The sequence below is a fragment of the Dendropsophus ebraccatus genome, chromosome 2 (assembly GCF_027789765.1).
Source record: "Dendropsophus ebraccatus isolate aDenEbr1 chromosome 2, aDenEbr1.pat, whole genome shotgun sequence".
In the NCBI taxonomy this organism is placed as follows: Eukaryota; Metazoa; Chordata; class Amphibia; order Anura; family Hylidae; genus Dendropsophus; species Dendropsophus ebraccatus.
Window position 1 is genome coordinate 115,905,718 of NC_091455.1, and position 12,112 is coordinate 115,917,829.

The 12,112-nt window shown below is 44.1% G+C and overlaps 1 protein-coding gene across 2 annotated transcripts in view; it reads left to right on the plus strand.

Annotated features, from left to right (window-relative positions):
• The window catches only part of NSUN2 (NOP2/Sun RNA methyltransferase 2), a 71,263-nt gene that overhangs the window by 22,737 nt on the left and 36,414 nt on the right, over positions 1-12,112 (plus strand). For both annotated transcript variants that reach the window (XM_069960259.1, XM_069960258.1), the window contains exons 8-11: positions 4,053-4,245; positions 5,185-5,259; positions 10,146-10,276; positions 10,869-10,942. In XM_069960259.1, coding sequence (XP_069816360.1) covers positions 4,053-4,245; positions 5,185-5,259; positions 10,146-10,276; positions 10,869-10,942 — 473 coding nt within the window. The remainder of the gene's footprint in view (positions 1-4,052; positions 4,246-5,184; positions 5,260-10,145; positions 10,277-10,868; positions 10,943-12,112) is intronic.

The following is a 12,112-nucleotide window of genomic DNA, read 5'->3' on the forward strand; positions in this document are numbered from 1 at the left end:
GAGTTTCTACTGCTTTGGACAGCACTGTGTCATACTGGAAAGAATATACCACTTATTGTAGGACATACAGCAGCTGATATGTATTGGAAGACTTGTGATTTTTAAATACAGTAGAAGTAATTTAGATTTTTTTTTCTTCTCTGGAGCACCCCTTTAATAACAAGCTCAAAAACACCAAACTAAGCATCACCTAATTATTCAATACATTATTCAAACAAATATTATGACTTGAGTAAACTGACACATTTCCCAGACACACATTGCTATTACACCATGTTATGTTATAAAGGCAGCTGGACTGATAAAAAAAACCTCAAAGCAGATAAATTGTGGATGGCATGGACAGAACAAACATGACATTAAGGGTAGCTTCACAAGTTTGCAGCGAAATCCGCTGCAGTTCCTGGTATGTGCCGGGTCACATACGGCAGCGGAATGAAAATTTTGCTGCGGGTATGCAACCCATTCAACTTCACAGTACCAGGATCTGCAGCGGATTTCCCTGCAAACTTTCAGCGTGAAATCCGCTGCGGATCCGGTACATGTGAAGCTACCCTAAAGCTACTAGAATATGTTAAAATCATTGATTGACTTGTGACCGTTTCATCTGCTACATTAGGCAGAAGGTTACTAGGCAGTTCTTAAAGTTGATGTCTTGGAAGCAAGAATAATGTAAGGGTTAGGATCTGAGCAATACTGACAAGGGCCAAACTGTGATGGCCTGACAACTGATATATACTAACCACAGTATACCGGGAACTCGCCAGACGACCCACTGCTTTGGAGATGTGCTGACCCAAATGTAGCACAAGGAAGCACAGCCAGGGAAATAGGATCATGGGCAACCAAGACTCAGATGCGTGTGGGGAGCAAAGGCAAGGATGTCTGCATATAGCTTAAAACTTCATGTTGGTTATAAAAGCAAGTTGTCAGAACACACAGTGCATCATAGCATGTCAATCTGTCCCGGTTTATATTTCCTTCAATAAGCATCAGAATATAACCACTGAACAATGGCAGAAGGTGGGATGAATGATGGTTTACCATGTGGAAAGCCAGTGTGTGTTTACACAGACAGATTTTCCACTGTAATTATTAAAGCCAAAGCCAGAAACAGGCAATAAAATGAGAACAGGTCATAAAGGAAAGACTGAGATCTCTCTTTTTTTCAAATACTTTCCTCACCATAACCTGGTAAAGAGCTTGCGCCAGGATGGATTATGGAAGTAGGCAAGCAGGCAGAGGCAATATTCTGAAGGGAAACCTTGGTTGCTGACATTCATGGGGTTGTTACTTCGACATACCAAATATGCCCTTTCCTGACAATGGTGTGTCATAGTGGCAGTGGCTACTTCAGCATGGTAAGGCCTCGTTCCCACCATGAATTGTCAACATGACATGCTGATGTATTTCTGCTCAGATTGTCACAGGCCCCATTCATTTCCCTTCCCATCGCGTAGTCAGCTAGTGACTGCATTCGGGACAGTTTTGGAGTGTATTTGAGTTTTGTCTTGAGCAGAAAAGTGCTGCAACCCACATCTCTCGGTACAAGCTAAAATTTGTATACATTCTGAAAGTAATCTGAACTTAGTCACAAGCTGACTGTGCTCGGGCCGTTGAAATAAATGGGCCTCAATGCTGACAGGGATACATCAGCATGTCTTTAAAGCGACTCTGTACCCACAATCTGCCCCCCCCCCCCCCAAACCGCCTGTACCTTCGGATAGCTGCTTTTAATCCAAGATCTGTCCTGGGGTCCGTTCGACCTGTGATGCAGTTATTGTGGTAAAAAACAACTTTTAGCCCTGTGTCAAATTGGCGTGGCCTAGAGTACATATGCCCTAGGATTGCGACACCCCACTCCCTGCCGCCCTCATCATTAGGAATGCCCCTGGAACATGTTCTACTATTAATCACCTGTGTGAACACTGCACATGAGCTGGATCATTAAGGCACCTGTGCATTGTTCTGACAGGTGATGAATAGGAAACATGGTGAAGAGGGACGGATGGGCGTCGCAATCCTAGGGCATGGATACTCTAGGCCTCGCCAATTTGACACAGGGCTGCAAGTTTAAAAGTTGTTTTTTAGGACAATAATTGAATTACCTGCCGAACGGACCCCAGGACAGATCTTAGATTAAAAGCAGCTATCTGAAGGTACAAGCAGTTTGGGGGGGGTCAGATTGTGAGTACAGAGTCACTTTAAAGGGGTTATCCAGCGCTACAATAACATGGCCACTTTTCCCCCTACTGTCTCCAGTTCAGGTGTGGTTTGCAATTAAGCTCCATTTACTTCAATGGAACTGAGTTTCAAAACCCCACCCAAACTGGAGACAACAGTAGGGGGAAAGTGGCCATGTTTCTGTAGCGCTGGATAACCCCTTTAAGTTTTCCGACATATCTGTCTTCTGGAGGCATAAATCACGCAGTTCAAGAATAGTTTAAAGTACATGACCGTTCTTGTTGACTTGGCCCCCATATTTTCTTAATCTGTCTGGCTACGCAACTGGGAGGAACTAGAAAACGAAGTTTGATACTTAAAGATGCTCCAGAACACCTCACATGTCTTGTGTAATCAATGCCAGAAATGTTTTTGTATCTCAGTGGTAACTTACACAATATTAGACAGGTGGTTTCAATGTTATGGCTGACTGGTGTATAGAAGGGAGTTGCTGCTGAATATTATTTTTCCTGCATCCTAGTATATGTGGGACTGCATAGCTCACCCAGCTGTCATGATGAGTGTAATATGTGCATTTTTAAAAGATATGTAAATTATCCAAGAAAACCCAGGTAAGACTCCATTTCTGGTTGGGCACTTTAAGAGGGAGATTTATGAAAGGGTGTAAATATACACCTGGTGTAAACTGCCCATAGCAACCAATCACAGCTCAGCTTTCAGCTCTGGTAAAATATAAGATGAGCTGTGATTGGTTGCTGTGGGCAGTTTACACCAGGTGTATATTTACACCCTTTCATAAATCTCCCTCTAAGGGTCCATTTACACAGAAAGATTATCTGACAGATTATTTGCCAAAGATTTGAAGCCAAAGCCAGAAACAGACTATAAGCAGAGAAAAAGGTCATAAAGGAAAGCCTAAGATTTCTCCTCTTTTCAAATCCATTCCTGGCTTTGGCTTCAAATCTTTGACAGATAATCTGTCAGATAATAGAGCTTGCGGTGTACCAGTGAATGGCTGACAGCCTTCTGTGTATGTATGATGTTTCAGAGAAGACTGTCAGTCTCCCGCTGTTTGGCAGGGAAAGATCTGTTGCTCATATAGGGGCTAGAAATTGAACTTCTTCAAATACAGTGGTGCCTTGGATTACGAGCATAATTTGTTCCGGGACCGTGCTTGTAATCCAAATCCACTCTTATACCAAAGCAAATTTTCCCATAAGAAATCATTGAAATGTAGACAATTGGTTCCACACCCCAAAAATCATTTTATAATCATTATAGCAGCAGTGTGTATAGCTGAGTGTGAGTGCAAGCACATTATAGCAGGAATGGAGAGGATGGGAAACACAAGGACTGATAGAGACTGCAGGGAGCAGGAAGGAATGAGCAGGGCAGATGTGGACACAGTATAGCAGCACTCTGTCTGGGGAAAGAGGGGTTAAAGCTATAAAGAGATTACCCCCACAGTCCTGTCCCCTGATGCAAGCCCCAGCCTGAAGTGGATCTGCTATAAATTGGAAGGTGAGAGAGACTTCCTGGGTCAGAGTACTGTGCTGCAGACCCCGCTATGCAGGCCATGCCCCTCCCCCACTCACGCTCCCACCCAATACCAGGAGCTCTTAAACCAAAGCAATGCTCTTAAACCAAGTCACAATTTTGAAAAACTGTGAGCTCTTCTTGCAAAATGCTCTTAAACCAAGTTACTTTTAAACCAAGGTACCACTGTATATTGATTAGCATAGAAGATTAGTATTTGTTTTATTAAAAAAATTCTGTTATATCATCACTTCTTACCTAATAGCTTTGCTTTAAGTACAGTCCATAATTGTGAATATGTTAAAGTGTAATTGTCTGTCTGCTCCTTTTAGAGGGATTTGTCATTGCCAACGATGTGGACAACAAGCGGTGTTACCTGTTGGTTCATCAGGCTAAGCAGCTCAATAGTCCTTGTGTGATGGTTGTAAATCACGATGCCTCTAGCATTCCCCGTCTCCTGGTTGAAAACAATGGGGTTCGAGAAGTTTTGTTTTATGACCGAATCCTGTGCGATGTGCCGTGCAGGTATTTTTTTTCCCTTCATGAGATCATTGTGTTTACTAGTTTCTATTGTGTATTCATTTTCAGAGTCCCCTGCAGGTTTCCATTTTATTGTCTTTTCATGTACCCATATTAGAATAGAGAAAAATCTTTTCTCATAATCAGTGACACAGTCACTGTGTCTGGTCTCATCCACCATTAAGCACCTTCTGCTAGGTTAAAGCTCAGGTAAGAAGGTTCTCTAGCGGTTTGCAAACATTGCATGGAACTCCAGGGGATCAGCTGGTTCTTGAAAGGGCTTGGTGTCCCTTATAACACATGTTTCATCAGATAGGCCTGAACATAAGTTTATTTCAAGATTAGGTTTGTAGTGTAAACCATCCAGATATATAACCTGGTTGGATTATGTTATCAAGGATAAAAAAGTATATTATTGTATCCTTCATGTTGACAAAAAAACAACATGTTGACTATTCTTTATTTCACAATGATATCTATAAAACCCAGTGCTCCCATTTTCTTCATTTGAGTCATGACCTCTTAATAGGTGATTTAAGGTGGCGGTATTTCTTGTTTTCCTAAGTGCTTGTAACAGTAGGTGGTCTTTCTTCTTTGTGATAATAACATGAAGCTCTGTGACATTTTGAAGGAAGAGAGTCTGGGTAATGCATTGGTTTTCTGATGATAAGCTCAGTATTGGCCCATTTCAGTGCAGCTGCTATTGTCTTGTCGCTCATTCTCAAGCTGTGCAGGGCCTGTAATGTATGTATTCAATCTTAATTATACACAAGGCTCCCACAGTAATTTATCCTTTAAAGGTTTAACGGTAGGCTGGGAATATAAGCTGTCTAGTTGTTTAAAATTTTTATATAAATAATTTCTTTGTCTAATGTTCTGTTGTGTGTTACTGTACTAGCAGTGAGTGGTTCTCCTGCAGTGCCCATCCTGTTCTCTTTCTTACAGTGGTGATGGGACTATGAGGAAGAACATTGATGTCTGGAAGAAATGGACAACATTAAACAGTTTGCAGCTACATGGGTAAGCGTTTACTCTCAAAGGAACCTGTCCAATCTCTTGACATATTATCCAGAAGGATAAAGTATTTTTATCCAGAACACAGAACCCTTTTAGCTAGTGAAAACCCTATGTAACATATACACTTACGAAAAAACAACACACATGTGTAGATAAATGTAACTAACTGTTCAACAGGATATAGGGCCATAAAAAGCACTACCTGGATCGCTTTCTGCTTCAGTGATCCTGTATACACCAAAGTTATAATAACCAGGGGGCCTCTGAACAGGAATTAACATAAACCAAAATGGGTTGCAGAAAGAAACTACACCACCAATAGAAAGAAGAGCTGAACCACTCAAATAAATACAGAAAAATAGAAATTTTATTAATAAAAACGCCAGGAAAACATGAATATCCTAATACCATTAACCATGGTCTGAGACTCCTGACCAGTGCTGTGGAGTCTGTAAGCCGCAGCTCCGACTCCAACTTGGACTCCTGAATTTTATCAGGACCGACTCCTGACTCCTGCTCCTTCATAAATGACCAGTCAGATACCAGGGGAGTTATTTATCATACTGGCTCAGCAGCTTCTCCCTAATGTCCTACATAATCCTGGGGCGATTTCTGAGGGAATGAAGAAAGATATAAAGCAGATTCTCCTGTGTGTGCAGTGTCTCCAGCCTCCATGTCCTGAACAACTCACAACTAGACTAGATTAAGCAGGTGATCTTTTCCTGCTAACAATCTTCTATGTTTCTAACTAAATATTCACCATACACACAGAAACACTTCTAGCAATGCCAGATACCTCTAATATAGAGGTCAGCCATAATGATATAGAGGGGTCACTGTGGGTGTGGGGGCACGCCATAGCACACACACACACACAGCCTGCTGCAGCCATAGCGCGCACACACACACACAGCCTGCTGCAGCCATAGCGCACACACACACACACACACACACACACACACACACACACACACACACACCCTGCTGCAGCCATAGTGCACGCACACACAAACACACAGCCTGCTGCAGCCATATTACACACACAGCCTGCTGCAGCCATAGCATACACACACACACACACACACACAGCCTGCTCCAGCCATAGCACACACACACACAGCCTGCTCCAGCCATAGCACACACACAGCCTGCTGCAGCCATAACACGCACACACAACCTGCTCCAGCCATAGCACACACAGCCTGCTGCAGCCATAGCATACACACACACACACATGCAACCTGCTGCAGCCATAGCGCGCACACTACACACAGCCTGCTGCAGCCATAGCGCGCACACACAGCCTGCTGCAACCATAGTGCGCGCACACACACAAACACACACAGCCTGCTGCAGCCATAGCGCGCAAACACACAGCCTGCTGCAGCCATAGCGCGCACACACACACACACACACACACAGCCTGCTGCAGCCATAGCGCACACACACACACACACACACACACACAGCCTGCTGCAGCCATAGCGCACACACACACACACAGCCTGCTGCAGCCATAGCGCACGCACGCACACACAGCCTGCTGCAGCCATAGCGCACGCACGCACACACAGCCTGCTGCAGCCATAGCGCACGCACACACACAGCCTGCTGCAGCCATAGCGCACACACACAGCCTGCTACAGCCATAGCGCACGCACGCACACACACAGCCTGCTGCAGCCATAGCGCACGCACACACACAGCCTGCTGCAGCCATAGCGCACGTGCGCGCACACACACAGCCTGGTGCAGCCATAGCGCACGCACGCACACACAGCCTGCTGCAGCCATACCGCACGCGCGCGCACACACACACACACACACGCACACGCACACGCACACACACACACACACACACACACACACACACACACACGCACGCATATACACACACAGCCTGCTGCAGCCATAGCATATACACACACAGCCTGCTGCAGCCATAGCATATACACACACACACAGCCTGCCGCAGCCATAGCATACACACACAGCCTGCTGCAGCTATAGCATACACACACACAGGCTACTGCAGCCATAGTACATACACACACACACACACAGCCTGCTGCAGCCATAGTACATACACACACAGCCTGCTGCAGCCATAGTACATACACACACAGCCTGCTGCAGCCATAGTACATACACACACTGCCTGCTGCAGCCATTGTACATACACAGCTTGCTGCAGCCATAGCTCACACACACGCACAGCCTGCTGCAGCCATAGCGTACAAACACACACACAGCTGCAGCCATAGCATACAAACACACACACACAGCTGCAGCCATAGCATACAAACACACACACAGCTGCAGCCATAGAACACTGAAGAAAAACACCACATTGAGGACAGAGGTTACTTCTGCACTTCTTATGGCTTCTTCCCCTCATCTATATTACACAGGGTATCTTCATATTACTGCAATGTGCAAAAACAGCAATGTAAATCCAGCTCCAGCCAGTGCGCTAAAAATCCAAATTTATTCAAAAACACATCATTAAAAATACATGGACGTCCACACAGGGAAAAACCTGACGCGTTTCAGAGCCTAAGCTCCTTAGTCATGGCTGACTTCCACAGACTACATGTCATTATTTATAGCCATTAGTGATTAGAGCACCTATATACAGGCCTAAGGACTTGGGTGAGCTGAATTTCCTTTGCTTTTGCTGTTTCTGCTATCTTCATATTACACTGCTGCTCATATACACTCATTCAGCATCCAGGAAGAGAACAGCACAGATTCCATCCCCCCCCCCACACACACACACACAATGGACTTTTTTAGCTCAGAAACAAACTGCCAAATAGTGACCAACATCTCACCGACCCACCCTTATGTAATAGGGCCAGTGTCCTATTAGAATGTTGCTCATAATATATATTGATGAGCAGAACTTATAACATTCATATCAAAACTCAATTCTAAATTGTGCTAAGATTTTTTTTTTTTTAAACTGGAGTCGGTACATTTTTTCTGACTCTAGCCAAAACTAGCTCTGACTCCACGACTCCGACTCCACAGCCCTGCTCCTGACACACCACAAAAAAGCGAATTAGTCTTAAAATGTATGTGCATCTTTATCCTGGATAAAATTGCCCTTACACTTCTAATCATTGTACCTGCAGTTGACTTTTTCCTGTAGTGCTGTTTTTCTTATTGATAGTCCTTTATAGGAGCACAGAGCAGAGTTTTGCTTTGTGTACTTGCTGATAATGGCACCCCTGGGAAATTCCTATTGCTGTGATTTAGAATTCAGCATCCCACAGGCATTTTATACAGTTGAATAGAACCTATTAAGAAAAATGTTACTGTCTATATGGCAAAAAACATAAATTAAAGCGACTCTGTACCCACAATCTGACCCCCCAAAACCGCTTGTACCTTCGGATAGCTGCTTTTAATCCAAGATCTGTCCTGTGGTCCGTTCGGCAAGTAAAAAACTACTTTTAAACTTCCAGCCCCATGCCCAACGGGCGTGGCCTAGATTGTGTATGCATTAGGCTGGCACAACCTCTCTGTCCCTCCTCCCCACCTTCTTCATCATTAGGAATGCTCCAGGCAGATTGTCTCCTATTCCCCACCTGTGTCAGCTTGGCACATGGGCTGGATCGTTAACCCCTTCGGGACCAGGCTAATTTTCGTTTTTGCGTTTTAGTTTTTTCCTCCTTGTGCTTAAAAGGCCATAGCACTTGCATTTTTACACCTACAGACCCACGTGAGCCCTTATTTTTTGCGTCACTAATTGTACTTTGCAATGACAGGCTGAACTTTTGCATAAAATATGCTGCGAAACCAGAAAAAAATTATATGCGCAGTGAAATTGAAGAAAAAACACAACTCTTTTTCTTTGGAGGGGATTGTGTTTTTATGCCGTGTGTCCTATGGAAAAACTGACATGTTTTATATGTTCCTCCTGTGATTAATAGTTCGGGCGATTACGCACGCGGCGATAGCAAACATGTTTATTTATTTACTTTATTTTTTTTTTTTTTTTACACATATACTAGAAGCCCCCCCTGGGCCCCCCTCTCATTGAGATCTTTGCTGTATAGTTATACAGCAAAGATCAATGAGATAGGCACTCGTTTGCTTTCGGCTGCTGCAGCCGAAAAGAAACGAGTGCCGAGTCGGGGATGGCGCCATCTTGGAGCGGTCCCCGGCCGGCTTCAGTAACAGTAGTTGTCCTGGAAGAGCGATCTCCCCCACTAGACACCAGGGAACGGCTGAATCCGATAATCGGAGGCAGCTGTCATCTTTGACAGCTGCCTCCGATTATCTAATTAGCGGGCACGGCGATCGGACCGTGCCCGCTAATAGCCGCGATCCCGGGCTACATGAGGCACCCGGGATCGCGCGCGGCCCCGCTCTAAACGTCCGCACCCGCACGAGGACGTACAGTTACGTCCTCGTGCGGGAAAGGGTTAAAGCACCTGTGCAATGTTCAGACAGGAGAAAATGTTCCAGTGGCATTCCTAATGATGAAGAGGGTGGGGAGGAGGTAAGGAGGGGTGGTGCAAAGTTAGGGCACAGATATTCTAAGCCACGCCCATTTAGGAAAATAACTGCATCACATCACCTGCCGAACAGACCCCAGAACAGACCTTGGATTAAAAGCAGCTATCCGAAGGTACAAGTGGTTTGGGGGGGTCAGATTGTGGGTACAGAGTCGCTTTAATGTGCTCTTTAATTGCAGCAGAGTATAATTTTTAGCATTGTTCCTTTTTTTTTAATTATGATTTAATCTTTCTCTTGATGGAAGTGTTAATGTATTAATTCATTCAGTTGGTAGAGGAGACTTGCAGCCTGCAGTGCTGTTCTGCCAAAATCTTTTGAAATCTGCTTTAAGTTGTTGTTAACCTTCATTTTGCTTTTTCTAGGTTACAGATTAGGATTGCTACCCGTGGTGTTGAACAGCTGGCAGAAGGGGGAAGGATGGTGTATTCAACTTGCTCTCTGAATCCCATTGAAGATGAAGCTGTTATAGCCTCCCTGCTGGAGAAAAGCGAAGGCAAGGCCTAGTACACTCTGTCTTGTAAAACAAGAACACATTGAAATGAGTGGAAATAAGATGGCAAAATGTACTGGGGGAAAATAGCTTTGGACATTAGCCGAATAAGAAATATAGTTTAAGCGTGGGTTCACACATAATGTATTTTATGGCAGTGCACTGTCCAAAGTAAGTGATGAGAGTGAAGTGACTGTCATCTCAGTGAGGAATTGGGTTATTGTTGCCCCTACTAGTTCATGGAAGGGAAAGAAGAGGAGGCAGATGAAGCAGGTGCTGTGAAAGACACATGCAAACCGAGATGCTGCAGGCTGTAGTGTGTTTTATTGCTGAATTCACAGATCACACTGCTCTAGTCTACAATATGTTTTTCAATTCTGCTGCTTCTGTGGGTGTGCTATGGGGCTGTAAGAGGAGGATCCTCTTGTCTCTGTGTTCGTTATATGGAAGATGACAGCATCTAGTCTTTGACCACTATGGAGTGGAGTTCTGAGAAATTGGCTATAGTTTATTGCTTCCTATATGGTTTTGATACCGTTAATATGAGAAAATAAATACGTTTTACCCAATTTTTTTTTTTTTTTTTTTTAAATAGGATCTCTCGAGCTTGCCGATGTGTCCTCAGAGCTTCCTGGTCTAAAGTGGATGGCTGGGATAACTCACTGGAGGGTAAGTGGTTTAATTTAATGTATGGAATATTGTGTGGCACAGTATGTGTTGATCACCCTTTCCAGTATTTTGGATCATTAGCTCTAATAATAAAAGAGGTGCCCATTATAGATCAACACATGTTTGGGCTTACCTTGAGTAGTCACTTGTCCCAGTTGGTTGTAAACCATTCAAACTTAAAGTGTCACTGTCGTTATAACTTGCAAAATCTAAATCAACAGTAGATGTGATATAAAGCAAGTTTACAATTTACATATTTTTTTCCTTAGTTATCATGGAAAACACAGCACTTCCTGTTTTCTCACTCTTTTTTTTTTCTCAGAGTCAGAAAACAGGAAACAGTAAGTCCTGTGTATCCCAGGCCATCTGAGCGCTCACAGAGAGAAGGCAGTCATTGAGCTGTGGCCGGGATTTCTGTGTTTAGTCTGTTTTTTTTTTTAACCAGCACAAGTCAGAAAATCTGCCTTCAGGGAACTGCACCTGGATTTCTGGTAAGTTCAGCTTTGTTTTACAGCATGATAACAACAAAAGAATAATAAATGTATATTGCAAACTTGCTTTATTTTACATCTACTGTTGATTTTAGATCTTGAAAGTTATGACAGTGGCTCTTTAAGAACATATTAGACAGCCTGACGCGCAGGGTAAGTGAGCCCTGAACTGTTTCTTTGGTAGTAGTTTACAGAACCTATTAGACAGCTAGATAATCATGCGGGCAGGGCTAGATGGACATAGTTAGCAAACTCTGTGCAGCCCTTGCTTTAACCCCTAGATGACCTAGGACGTACCGGTACGTCCTGGAAGTCTGTGCCCAGACGACCCTGGATGTACAGGTACGTCCTGAGATATGAAGCTATGGAGCTTCATAGCAGATGGGGACCGGCTGCAATCAGCAGCCGTCACCTCACCGTTAATGACACGCTGCAGCGTGACATTAACTCCTTAAACGCCCCTGCGGCATTTAATTGTAAGTGACAGGGGGAGTTAGAGGTCTCTCACCTGCCTCCACGCGGTCCGATCGGCGCTCTGGTCACTGAGCCTGCACAGGCAGGCTCAATGAGCAGAGCGCCGATAACACTGATCAATGCTATGCCTATGGCATAGCAATGATCAGTGTATAAAATGAAAGTAATCAATGTACAAGTCCCCCAAAGGGACTTAAAATGTATA